This window comes from Aulonocara stuartgranti (genome assembly GCF_965226115.1).
Source record: "Aulonocara stuartgranti genome assembly, chromosome: 11".
NCBI classification, from domain to species: domain Eukaryota; kingdom Metazoa; phylum Chordata; class Actinopteri; order Cichliformes; family Cichlidae; genus Aulonocara; species Aulonocara stuartgranti.
This window is the reverse complement of record NC_138947.1, coordinates 3,007,319-3,021,371: the sequence shown is the minus strand read 5'-3', so window position 1 is coordinate 3,021,371 and position 14,053 is coordinate 3,007,319. Positions and strand designations below refer to the sequence as shown.

Genomic DNA, 14,053 nt, shown 5'->3' with positions numbered 1-14,053 from the left:
GGAAGGGACATGTCCCCACCAATAATCAGCGATTATTGAATTGTCCTCACCAATAACCTTGGCTCATGTGATTAGGTAGAGGATCATCAGGGGGTCCTTCGTCCGTCTTTGGGGGGAAACTCCCACTGGGTTTAAATCTGGGACTCTCCACCATTTGATCCTAGAACTGAAGAAGCTTCTTGGATGAGAGGTGACACGTCTTCAAGCAACTTAAAGAAGTCCAGACACTTTTCTTTCCAAGCTCCTTAGACTACGATGACCTGGATGACTGGGAACCTTCACAGACAATAATAATAATAGTGAATACACAGCAAGGTCTTCACACTGTGAATGCTCAGGCCCTCGTTACTAAATGTATCTGTGGTTTAGGTGATCATCAGAAAAATCATACATTATCATAGAAATGCCTAATGTAATTGCTAAAAAAAAAGTCTTAGTGTGGAAATGATATATTTTCTTTATAAATGTTGGCTTTTTTATATTAAATTTTTTTGAGAAAACATGATTTAAATGTCTTTAATTAGTTTTAATATTTAAAACAGCAACAGAAACATTAATATTTAATTTTTCTTTATGAATGTTTGAATTTTCCAGGTTGCAACAATGGCAGCTGTTAAAGATCTGCTTCTAGAAACACGGGAGGATTTGAGTGATCAGGGTCTCAAGGAGTTCATGTGGTTCCTGCAGTTCACATGTTTTCAGAGGGGCCTTCCACAATTTCCGCCGAGTACAAACAGAAAACATATAGTGAACGCGATGGTGCAAACATGTGGCCAACAGTCTGTGGAGGTAACCATTGATGTTTTCAGGGACATGCAGAGAACTGATCTGGTGCAGAGGCTGTCAGAGAGCAGCTCAGGACTCAAAGGTAAGAGAATAATTATCCCTAATAAAAAAAATTATCAAGAGTTGATTCAAAATCTTTGAACCAAGTCACAAAAACTGAACAATGGAAGCTTTTTTGTCTTCCTGAAAGAAGGCAGGAGGATTTTTTTCACTGAAGTGTTTAATAATAGATATTGTTAAATAAAACACAGACATTAATATTAAGATTACAAACGACTAAATTCTTTCCTTACACACTTAATTGTTTTCTGATCATTAACCCTGACGTTAAATAAGTTATGAATGGATCTAAGGTGGACGACAGACACTAGACAGACAATCATTGTGGAGCCTAAAGAGAGCAAATGAAGTAATAGATAGATGAGGTGTTGTTCACAGCCGGCACCTTTCTAACTTTGCCAGCATCAGCTTTAAAATCTGTACCTGATCCTGAGAGTTGTTGTTGTGGCGGCTGAAAAGCTGCAGCTGTGTGTGTTTGTAACAGCAACCGAGTGTAAGTATGAATAAAGATTGTGCTGAAAAGCATTAAACTGTGGACGAGTCTGCTGTGGGGATACTACACTTTCTTTTCTCATGGTAACCATGATATTGTAATATTTCTCCCAGAGAAACTTTGTGGATGAATGCTGGGCTGCGCTGAGCCAGAAAGTGAGTAATATCACCTATGACTGTATTTAAATGATGCAGCGTTCACTGAACATGTTCAGTTTAAAAAACTCCTACATGTAGAAAAGATAAACAGAAAGATTAAATTCATCAGGTTGGAATAAATGTTAATCAGGTGTGTAATTATCACTTACATCATTTGCTTGTAACTGTGTCTGGTGTAATCTAAACATTTATGAGACGTTGATGAGATAGAAAAAAAACCTGGAGAAAAGTCGCATTTACCTTTTTTTTTTCAGGTAGAAACGTTGGCGTCTGTTATTGAGCAGATTTTGGAAACCCTGGCTGGTCTGAGTTACTGGGAACTTGAGGTTTTCAAGGAAGTCCTGCGTAAAATTCATTACAAACATTAGTCAGACATCCAAAGAATCATCTACATGAGGACAGACCTGCAGGACACGGTGTTTTTCATGGTCCTGACTTACGGTGAGCGGTCAGTGGAGGAGACCATGGAGGGTTTAAACGAGATGAAGGGGACTGATCTGGCTCAGAGGCCGTCAGACTGCAGCCCAGAACCCAAAAGTAAGACAACAAAGAGGAAATAAGTTAAATGAACTCTGGTGGTTAAGATGTCTCATAAGTAAAGTTTTTGTCTTTCATAAAAATATTGTAGAGAAAAGACAGATTGTTGTCCAAATCAGAATTTATGAGTGTTCAAGGAACAAAAAAATGACAAAAAGTGACTCCTTCAGTCTGAGAGACTGAATAACACAAACAGTGTCTATCATAGTTGAGCTTTAAATGTAATGTTGAAGATTATACAACTGTCAGTTGGTAAGTAAGTCTCTTGTGAGTGACTTTGAGCACTTTTCTCCTCAGAGAAACACTCTGTGGACGAACGACGCTCTGCACTGATCCACAAAGTGAGTCATGTCACATCTCTGATTCAGTACAAAACAGCAGGCTGAAAGTCAGAGGACTAAAGTATCATCAGTTCTCATGTTGAGTCATTTTTCTCACGATTTCTGCTTTTTTGTGGTTATGAGAAATCATACTGAACTTATTTGGATAAAATGGATAAATAAATAAATGTCCTGCAAATTGAATGACTTTTCCAGGTGGCAATGGTGGCAGCTGTGAAACAACTGCTTTTGGAAGCTTCGAATGATTTGAGCTCGAGGAGTTCAAGAGATTCCTGAAGTCGATTTTCTTTGGATGAGTCTGTCATACAAATCACAGAAGCTGAGTCCATCATCAACCAGAGCAGATATAATGAATCTGATGGTGGATGAACTTGGTCATCAGTCTGTGGAGGTGACCAGAGAAGTTTTCATGCACATGAACAGAACTGATCTGGTGCAGAAGTTACCAGAGAGCAGCTCAGCATCCAGAGGTAAGACCAACATGCATGAGTGTAAACTCTGTGTCATCAACAGGTTTTTGTGTTGGTGGTGTCATGGTGGTGCAGTGGTTAGCACTGTGTCCTCACAGCATGAAGGTTGTGTGTTTGAGCCTCCTGGTTGGCTGGAACCTTTCTGTGTGGAGTTTGCATGTTCTCCCTGTGCCTGCATGCTTTTCCTCAGAGTGCTCTGGTTTCCAGTCCAAACACATGCTTGTTGGCTTTATTGCTGGTTCTAAATTAAATGTGGGTGTGAAAGGTTGTCTGTCTGTTTAAAACCTGAGGTGGACAGGTGTACCCTCTCTCATTATCACAGCTGGGAACCCCCAGTTACTTTGGTTGGACAGGATGGAGGGTTTCTTTGTTGGGTTCTTATGTCATTTTATTTAGTTTCACATGATTTTCTCTTTTAAATCATCTGTGTCGTCTGAAGGCTGATTCTACTTGGATGTGTGATGATGTTTGAATCCTCAGAGTTGATTGTAAATGTCTTTCCTCCTCAGAGAAACACTCTGTGGATGAACATGGAGCTGCACTGTTGAAGAGAGTGAGTGTGACTTTAACTCAGCTTTCATTCAGTAGATTCAGGCTGTAAATCATCCTCATCTTGAACATTAAACACGATGAAACAGACGAAGCATCTTTGAAACTGGATGCTTCTCACAGTGTTAATGTGGAGTCTGCAGCAATAATGTTTCCACTGACGACAGAGTGAAGGACTCCGCCCTCAAACCAGCGTTCGTCCCTGTACCATTGTTAATTCAGTGGGTTGGTTTCGCCCCCTGTCGAACCTCCAGGAAACTGCAGGTCTTCCTGATCGTTGACAGTTTAGTGAATAACAGAAACACACAGTATTAAAGATTTATACCGTCTGTGGTAAATTACAGCTTAAGAGTGTTCAGTCAGACATAAGTAGCTCTAGTTAGCATGTGAATGTGATGCTTACTTTGGATTATGGAACTTTTTATTATTATTAACGGATTCAGTATTTATTAAACTCGGTGTATCCGTTGTTGCTTTGGAGATGCAGAGACTGATTAAAGAGACACGACGTCACTCTTTCTACTCATACCTGAGCCAAAGGTAACGTTGATGGAAAGGCGGTAACATCTATTTCAACTCGGTTTATTTCTATGGCGCAAAATTAGAACAACAGTCGCATCAAGGCGCCTCCGTTATTCAGGCGGGCTGACAGCTGGGAGGAGAGAGACGCAGAAAAGCGGAGGTTTTTCCGCCTCAGCGTTTACAGAAAGTGAGAGAAAGCAGCGGGAGAACAGTGCCTCACACTAAGCTGCTTCACAAACACTGAAGAATGATTTTCCATCAGCAGTGATTCCAGGTGTTCACATTTTACATGAAGTATTGAAGGTAAGCGCGGCATTAAGTTCTGCTTCCTCCTGGAAGTTCACGTTCGTAGTTCTGCTTCCTTGTTAGGGGAGTGCGAAGGCCCTCTATCTGCTCTGTTTCTTCTTCTTCTTATTATTCAGGCAAAACAAGGGCCTGTTTGAGGGCCTAAACATGCTCAAAGACTCATGAAGTTTTGCACACGCATCAGGTCTGGTGAAACATTTCGTATTTTAATGGTTTTACATATGAGCATTTGAAAATGGCTCCGTAGCGCCACCTATTTGGGGTTTGATAACCTTCATATTTGGTCAGTGTCAACTATACACCCGGGCCATGTTAAACTGCGGAGCTTTTGAGTTTTCGGGACACTTTGGGGTACAGTATAGTGATGGGTGACATCTGCAACTTTCATTTCAATCAAATTTCTCCAGGAAAGACTTTTTTTTTTTTTTGCCTGTCCCGTTTGGATCTTTAGCCATCAGAATTGTTGTCTGAAGGCCAAGAAAGATGCTGTACTTTACCAATTGGATCATCGTAGCCTTGCCATATTTGTCCATTTGATTGACCTTCATTATAATTATGTATTTATTTTATTTTTGGTTGTTACAGGCCGGACAGACATGACTGGGGGATAGGACAGGGAGAAAGAATGAAAGAAAGAGAGGGAGAGAAAGAGTTTTTATTTTAACCTGGATCACCTGTTGAGAAAGAAAAAAGAAAACAAGCAGAAGAAGACGAGAGCAATAGAATAAACAACATCATGATGATCTATGTGAATATAACAGTAAATACTAAATGTTAAACATTATTGTGCAGCAGTAAGATCGACAGCGCACAGTGTGCTTTGAGGTAGGAGCCAAAAAGGGTGTAGTTTGTGTGTGTGAGTCCCCGTGTGTACACCTGTCAGCATGGACACGCTTGTTTTTAAAAGGCTTCTTCATGTAAGTAAATTGTCAGTGGTGTGTGACATTTTTAAATACGATGAAGGAATACAAGACAGTCAAAAGGAGTTTTATAGAGCTACGTGCACGGGTGAGTGATCGAGTGATACTCACACCCGAGGCTTTGCAGTCAGATTTATTTATACCAAGAGACAGTTGCATAGCATTTCCTGTTTTTCAAGCTTACTTATTAGCGTGTGTGTGTGTGTGTGTGTGTGTGTGTGTGTGTGTGTGTGTGTGTGTGTGTGTGTGTGTGTGTGACAGGATGTAATGGCATGTGATACAAAAATATATGAACATTTTAATACATTTGAAAGCTTTATAACGGAGGTATCTTTTAATAATAGACATCTGCAGTTTAAACTTAAAAGTTACTTCTATCATAAATAAAAGCCTTGTTGAGAATTAAAGTGTTTCTCACCTGTGAGAATCTAGAGGGCTTTTAATTTGAAAGAGTTTGTATAAACCAGGGGTGGGCAATTCATTGTCGCAAGGAGGCACATTTGAAAACGAGACTGCCTCCACCCCAGAGAGAAGGGTTACATCTCCTGGGTCTAGGTGCGGCTTGCCCCTCTGAGGGCGGGGGGTACCTGGACCTGGGATATAGAGTATGTTTGGGGAGTGCGACTGTCTGTGCAGTGTCTATTTGTGTCTGTCTACACGTTGGGTGAGTGCCGAGTATTTGGTTGTGCATATGGGGTGGGAATGCAGGTTTGTGTCCGCGTGCACCTGTTCATCTGCGTCTATAAGACCCAACCTCTCTGGGTACATCTCAGGCCCTCCAAAGTACGGACGCCTATCTCCCCTCACCACACTCCCTGCCGGTGGCTGATGCCCTGTGTGTTGGGGGTTGGTGGTTTCTAGTTTATTGTGATGGTGCTGTTTTTATTATGTTGCTCTTTTTTTTTTGTTTTCTTTCTCTTCTGTTTTTTTTTCTCCATACAGGTGATCCAGGCATTTTGTTTGTTTTTCTTTCTTTCTTCCCCCCTTCTCACCGTCTCTTCTCCCCTTTGGTTTTCTTTCTCTCCCTCTCTTTCTTCCATTCTTTCTCCCTGTCCTATCCCCCAGTCATGTCTGTCCCGTTTGTAGCAACCGAAAATAAAATAAATACATAATTATAATAAAGGTCAATCAAATGGACCAATATGGCAAGGCCACGATGATCCACTTGGTAAAACAAATCCACTTGGCATCTTTCTTGGCCTTCAGACAACAATTCTGATGGCTAAAGATCCAAACGGGACACACAAAAAAAAAAGAAAAGAAAACGAGACTGTTGTGGAGGGCCTTTCCAACAAGCTGAACTCAAACTCACACACACGCTGCTGTGGGTTGCATGTTTTTATTACACAATTTTACTCAAGGTTCAAGCTGATGTTTGACGTTCACGTCCAATCACAGTTTTCATTTGGGTGATAGAAAAGTAACAAACGTCCATGTCAGTAATGTTGTCATTAGTGAAATACAAAGCAGTCAATTTCCATCCATCAAATGAACAAACAGCAGACATGCTGTCCTTCATGTATAATATGATTTCTTCATTTTCCAGGTGGTAACTATGACGACTAAGAAGCTGCTCATTGAAACACTGAACCAGTTGAGTCCAGAGGACTTTGCTGAGTTCAAGTCACTCACTGAACTGGAGAAAGATCTATCATCCGAGCCAAGGGGCCGACTGAAAACAGCAAACACACAGGATGTAGTGGAGCTGATGGAGGAGATGTACAGAGGAAAGAGTGTGGAGGAGACCAGAAAGGCTTTAATGAAGATGAACAGGACTGATCTGGTGCAGAGATTATCAGGTATCACCTCATGAAACGCAAATAAGACAACAAAGACACAAGCTCAGTTACAGTATTTTGATCAGATCAGAACAAAAACATCCAACATCATTCAACATGGTTGGAAAGTCTTCAAGCAGCTCTACAGGTTATAATTATGTCACTATTAACCCTCATCATACTGACTGAAGTCTGTGGTAGATTTTTGTCATACCTCACAGATGTGTTTTTTTCTGTCATTTAAATTTTTAATGAATTTGTCAGTTTGTTGCTGTTTCACACAATTTTCTATTTCTGCTTTGATTGGTGCTTCTTTAAAAATACAAATGTTTGTAGGTGTCAGAGGACTCCAGTCAAACAATTCCACCTTTACAGTTTTAATAAATGGGACTTATTAACTGTATTGTGAATTTATTCAGTTGCAGCTGGTCCTAAATTAAAGCAACACACAGTATCTGTCAGTGTTTATAAAGAAGAAAGACTCAGATGCCATCACTGCCTTCATCGTCTGGATGGGGAACTTTCCAGACTAGAAGTTATCAGAATGTTGGAGACGTAGCTGCATCTACTGTACCTGAGAGAGCTGGAGTTCTCTGGTCACGCAACCCATATCAAGGAAGCATGTAACAGACACGCATGTGCAGCACGCTTTGGAGAGACAAAGCGCTTCATGGAGTCACGACCTCCAGCTCTCACTGGGGCAGTTTGAATCTGAATGTGCAACAAGTGGGTGAAAGTAGCACCTCCAAGTTTTAGGCCATGGTTCTCAGCTGGTAAAGGGTGGAGTGCTCACTCCAGGTCACGGACGAGTTCCCCCATTTGGAGGTGTTTAAGTATCTAAGGGAGTTCACAGGGGAGGGGAGAGTGGAGCAGGAGATTGACAGATAGATTAGTGCTGTGTTTGCAGTGATGTGGATGCTCTGCTGATCTGCCCTGGTGAGGAGAGAGCGGGCCCTGATGTTTTAGATTTGTAGGTGGAGCTATGTTCCTGCCCATGCATATGGTCACAAGCTCTGAGGACTGAAAGAATGAGATTATGGATACAAACAGAAATGAGTTTCCTTTAAGTCTATCTGGGAATGTCCTACCAGGAGGAGGCTGCTGGACAGATCTAGACATGTCTGGCTGATCCTCTGAGTCTTATCCAGTAGATAATGCAGGGTTCTGGAGCCGATGTAGGTGAGGGGACTGGTCCAGCCTCACTGCCTTGACATGCAAGTGTCTGCCCTACTTTCCCTGATATGAAGAAACCTGAGTAGCCTTGCAGGTCAAATCTCTCTAATCTCTGGTCCAAAGGGCCAGGACTGTCCAGGACTGTCCGCTGAAGTCCATCGAGGATGTTTTGAGGAGAGGATGTTGTCTAACCTAACGTTCATCATGGACAGCACCTCCCACTGTCACGGTCCTGGGTCGGTGAGCCAGTGTTTTGAGTTTTGTACTTTTGTTTTCTTAGGATGATTGTGTTTTGGGTTTTACTTTGTACTTCTAGCTCTTCTGTTCTCCTTGGATTGAGAGTTCTACTGCTTAGGTTTGGGTCCCTGTACCCCCATGCTCTGTGTAGTTTACTTCTGTCCTCGTGTTTGCCTTCTCGTTCCCCAGTCAGTAGTGTCTGACTGGGGAATAATAAGAGAACAGCACCACCAAGGCTGGAGACAGAGCAATACTGGAAGAGCATATGGGAGAAGGACGCAACCTATAACGGCAATGCTCAGTGGCTAGTGGATCTGAGGGCAGACCATAGCGACCTCCCTGAACAGGGGAGAAAGGGTCTCCAGTATGAAGAGTTGGACAGCACCAGGGCCCGACATGGTTCACGCCTACTGGCTGAAGAAGCTGACTGCACTCCACGAGCGTCTGGCAGCACAAATGAACCAGCTGCTAGTTAACGAGGGACACCCGGAATGGCTAACCGAAGGTCGGACGTTCCTGATCCCCAAGGACCCCAAGAAGGGACCGGTCCCCTCCAACTACCGACCAATAACCTGCCTCAGTACTACATGGAAGCTCCTGTCAGGCATCATATCGGCTAAGATGAACAGGCACATGGGTCAATACATGAGCGGGACACAGAAAGGACTTGGCAAGAATACCAGAGGCGCAAAACACCAGCTACTGGTAGACAGAACAGTCAGCCAGACTGACCAACCTGTGCACTGCCTGGATTGATTACAATTATTATGACTCAATGCCCCACAGCTGGATACTGGAATGCCTAGAATTGTACAAGATCAATGGGACCCTAAGAGCCTTCATTAGGAACTCAATGGGGATGTGGCGTACAACACTAGAGGCCAACTCCAAGCCCGTAGCACAAGTCACCATCAAGTGTGGGATCTAACGAGGAGATGCTCTGTCCCCACTGCTGTTCTGCATAGGCCTGAACCCCCTCAGTGAGATCATTAACAAGACTGGCTACGGATACCGACTACGGAACGGAGCAGTTGTCAGCCACCTCCTGTACATGGATGACATCAAGCTGTATGCCAAGAGTGAACGAGACATCGATTCACTGATCCACACTACCAGGCTATACAGCAATGACATTGGAATGTCGTTCGGGCTGGAGAAGTGTAGTCAGATGGTAACAAAGAGAGGGAAGGTAGTCAGAACTGAGGGAACTGAACTACCAGAAGGCAACATTGCAGACATAGAGGACAGTTACAAGTACCTGGGGATCCCGCAGGCAAATGGGAACCATGAAGAGGCCGCTAGAAAGGCTGCAACCACCAAGTACCTGCAGAGGGTCAGGCAAGTCCTGAGGAGTCAGCTGAATGGTAAGAACAAGATCCTGGCCATCAACACCTACACCCTGCCCGTGATCAGGTACCCTGCTGGGGTAATAGGCTGGCCAAAGGAGGAGATAGAAGCCACTGACATAAAGACAAGAAAGCTCCTTACCATGCATGGAGGGTTTCACCCCAAGTCCAGCCCCCTGAGGCTGTACGCTAAGTGGAAGGAAGGGGGCCGGGGACTGGTGAGTGTCAGCACCACAGTCCAGGATGAGACAACGAACATCCAAGAATACATTGGGAAGATGGCCCCAACTGACCGAGTGCTCAGTGAATACCTCAGGCAGCAGAAACCCAAGAAAGAGGAGGGAGACGAGGAACCATCATGGAAGGACAGGCCCCTGCACGGTATGTACCACCGGCAGATAGAGGAGGTGGCTGATATCCAGAAATCCTACCAGTGGCTGGACAAAGCTGGACTGAAAGACAGCACAGAGGCACTAATCATGGCAGCACAAGAACAAGCTCTGAGCACAAGATCACACCAGACAAGACCCCAGGTGCAGGCTGTGTAAAGATGCCCCAGAGACAATCCAGCACATAACAGCAGGGTGCAAGATGCTAGCAGGCAAGGCATACATGGAACGCCATAACCAAGTGGCCGGTATAGTGTACAGGAACATCTGTGCCGAGTATAACCTGGAAGTCCCGAGGTCAAAATGGGAGATGCCCCCAAGGGTGGTGGAGAATGTCCGAGCTAAGATCCTGTGAGACTTCCAGATACAGACGGACAAAATGGTGGTGGCTAACCAACCGGACATAGTGGTGGTAGACAAACAGAAGAAGACGGCCGTAGTGATCGATGTAGCGGTTCCGAATGACAGTAATATCAGGAAGAAGGAACACGAGAAGCTGGAGAAATACCAAGGGCTCAGAGAAGAGCTCGAGAGGATGTGGAGGGTGAAGGTAACAGTGGTCCCCGTGGTAATCGGAGCACTAGGTGCGGTGACACCCAAGCTAGGCGAGTGGCTCCAGCAGATCCCGGGAATAACATCGGAGATCTCTGTCCAGAAGAGTGAAGTCCTGGGAACCGGCATGTGTGGGAAGTGCGGAGCAAGTAGGGGTGAGCTGCCGATTACTTTGGGAAGCCTTCTTTTCTCCTGTGTTTTTAGACCAGGGAGGTCAGACTGTGTTATATACAGTGGGGCAAAAAAGTATTTAGTCAGCCACCGATTGTGCAAGTTCCCCCACCTAAAATGATGACAGAGGTCAGTAATTTGCACCAGAGGTACACTTCAACTGTGAGAGACAGAATGTGAAAAAAAAATCCATGAATCCACATGGTAGGATTTGTAAAGAATTTATTCGTAAATCAGGGTGGAAAATAAGTATTTGGTCAATGACAAAAATACAACTCAATACTTTGTAACTTAACCTTTGTTGGCAATAACAGAGGTCAAACGTTTACTATAGGTCTTTACCAGGTTTGCACACACAGTAGCTGGTATTTTGGCCCATTCCTCCATGCAGATCTTCTCGAGAGCAGTGATGTTTTGGGGCTGTCGCCGAGCAACACGGACTTTCAACTCCCGCCACAGATTTTCTATGGGGTTGAGGTCTGGAGACTGGCTAGGCCACTCCAGGACTTTCAAATGCTTCTTACGGAGCCACTCCTTTGTTGCCCGGGCGGTGTGTTTTGGATCATTGTCATGTTGGAAGACCCAGCCTCGTTTCATCTTCAAAGTTCTCACTGATGGAAGGAGGTTTTGGCTCAAAATCTCACGATACATGGCCCCATTCATTCTGTCCTTAACACGGATCAGTCGTCCTGTCCCCTTGGCAGAAAAACAGCCCCATAGCATGATGTTTCCACCCCCATGCTTCACAGTAGGTATGGTGTTCTTGGGATGCAACTCAGTATTCTTCTTCCTCCAAACACGACGAGTTGAGTTTATACCAAAAAGTTCTACTTTGGTTTCATCTGACCACATGACATTCTCCCAATCCTCTGCTGTATCATCCATGTGCTCTCTGGCAAACTTCAGACGGGCCTGGACATGCACTGGCTTCAGCAGCGGAACACGTCTGGCACTGCGGGATTTGATTCCCTGCCGTTGTAGTGTGTTACTGATGGTGACCTTTGTTACTTTGGTCCCAGCTCTCTGCAGGTCATTCACCAGGTCCCCCCGTGTGGTTCTGGGATCTTTGCTCACCGTTCTCATGATCATTTTGACCCCACGGGATGAGATCTTGCGTGGAGCCCCAGATGGAGGGAGATTATCAGTGGTCTTGTATGTCTTCCATTTTCTGATGATTGCTCCCACAGTTGATTTTTTCACACCAAGCTGCTTGCCTATTGTAGATTCACTCTTCCCAGTCTGGTGCAGGTCTACAATACTTTTCCTGGTGTCCTTCGAAAGCTCTTTGGTCTTGGCCATGGCGGAGTTTGGAGTCTGACTGTTTGAGGCTGTGGACAGGTGTCTTTTATACAGATGATGAGTTCAAACAGGTGCCATTCATACAGGTAACGAGTGGGGGACAGAAAAGCTTCTTACAGAAGACGTTACAGGTCTGTGAGAGCCAGAGATTTTCCTTGTTTGAGGTGACCAAATACTTATTTTCCACCCTGATTTACGAATAAATTCTTTACAAATCCTACCATGTGAATTCATGGATTTTTTTTTCACATTCTGTCTCTCACAGTTGAAGTGTACCTCTGGTGCAAATTACTGACCTCTGTCATCATTTTAAGTGGGGGAACTTGCACAATCGGTGGCTGACTAAATACTTTTTTGCCCCACTGTATGTATGTATGTATGCATGTGTGTGTGTATATATATATATATATATATATATATATATATATATATATATATATATATATATATATATATTAGGGGTGCAACGATATTCGTATCGATATTGAACCGTTCGATACAGTGCTTTTGGTTCGGTACGCATATGTATCGAACAATACAACATTTGTAATTTATTTTATCAATTTTCCTTCTGACGATGCTGTCTGTGTTGAGCGCTCAGTGAATCTGTGTTCGACTACTCCGCCTAGGCTGCACTGTCGAGCGCAGATCCACTGAGCGCTCAACACAGACAGCATAGTCAGAAGGAAGAGCGCAGGGCAAGCTAGCGAGACAGAAGTTAAGCTCTACTTGCAACAGGCAAGTTGAACCTCATTCAGATCTGGCGTTTGGAATTATTTTGGTTTTCATGTGACGTATGACCCTGAAGGTAAGCGAGTCATGGACTAAAGTAAAACAGTATGTTGGATGTGCCATGCAATGCTCAATTACATTGGTGTGAACTAGTGTGTTAGCGCAGTTAGCTCGTTAACGTGTTGGCCGTCTAGCCCCATGCACGGAGCGATCGGCGGTAGCTCGTTAACGGAGATTTGCCGTGTTGTGGCGTTAAGGTCATTTCAACGAGATTAACCTGAAAGCACTAGTGGGAACACAACGAATATGACTGCACATTTACGCCGACATCATCCTAGTGCAAAGACAAGTGGAAGCAGACAAAAAAAAAGCAAGCATGCTACTAACTTTAGCCGAGTCATTTAGACAGCTGTTAGCACATGATTCTCCTTATGCTGCTGAGAATATAGCCCAGAAGAAGCGGATAGTATAGCTTTTATTTTGGAAAGAGCCATTTCTCTGTAATAAACTCTCTTTTCCAAAGATGAGTGATTCCTCAATCAGATACAGGGCTCGCTAGCCCGACGTCCTGGAGCTAGCGATTTTTTTCAGTCGGGCTACCAAAATCTTTCTCTTCCCTGCCCGTCGGGCTATTGTAGGAAAAATATATGTCAATGCTTTTGCATTCTTTCAGAAATGTAGCTGGGTAATTATGTCATTGGCATCGGTGAGCCACTGTCAATATGTGACATATTGAAGTCGCGTTTGAATTTGCGCTTGTTTTTTTGCTTTCACTTTGCAATCGTGCGAACTGTGTATAGAGAGCGACAGCACTGATCTGTGAGTGATGATAATTTGTGCACCAATTCCTCTGACATCGTCTTATTAATCGTTAGCTTACTATGCAAACATGACAAGTGAAATCTCCCGCAGCTTAAACATGTGAGAGGTTGATCGCGCAGAGAATCGCTGAGCTTATGTGAGTGCCTGTGTAAAAGCATTTCAGTTCTGCTGAGCCAAATAAGACAGGTCAGGGTGAAGAAGTGACAGCCAAAGAAAAGCTTACCACAAAACGGAGAAGTTATGACAATTCAGACTATAAGGCAAAAAGAAAGTGCAGCTTTATGGTTTCATGGACAAAAGAATTTCTGTGGCTGCGATATGATGAGCTAAATAACCAGGGCTGCACATAAGTGGTCCGCAGGTGCGCATTCGCTGTCAAAATAAAAAAACACGCACAAGGGTTAGGGTTAAA

General features: G+C 43.8%; 2 protein-coding genes across 4 annotated transcripts in view; both read left to right on the top strand.

Annotated features, from left to right (window-relative positions):
• The first annotated feature begins 3,655 nt into the window (after nucleotides 1-3,655).
• Nucleotides 3,656-14,053, top strand: part of LOC309717165 (uncharacterized protein) — a 44,051-nt gene continuing 33,653 nt past the window's right edge. For all 3 annotated transcript variants that reach the window (XM_082551511.1, XM_082551510.1, XM_082551509.1), the window contains exons 1-2: nucleotides 3,656-4,219; nucleotides 6,689-6,941. In XM_082551511.1, coding sequence (XP_082407637.1) covers nucleotides 6,698-6,941 — 244 coding nt within the window. In that variant the 5' untranslated portion in view covers nucleotides 3,656-4,219; nucleotides 6,689-6,697. The remainder of the gene's footprint in view (nucleotides 4,220-6,688; nucleotides 6,942-14,053) is intronic.
• Nucleotides 9,268-14,053, top strand: part of LOC309717172 (uncharacterized protein) — a 55,323-nt gene continuing 50,537 nt past the window's right edge. The window contains exon 1 of the mRNA XM_082551525.1: nucleotides 9,268-10,471. Within this exon, the coding sequence (XP_082407651.1) occupies nucleotides 9,382-10,224 (843 nt within the window). The 5' untranslated portion in view covers nucleotides 9,268-9,381 and the 3' untranslated portion in view covers nucleotides 10,225-10,471. The remainder of the gene's footprint in view (nucleotides 10,472-14,053) is intronic.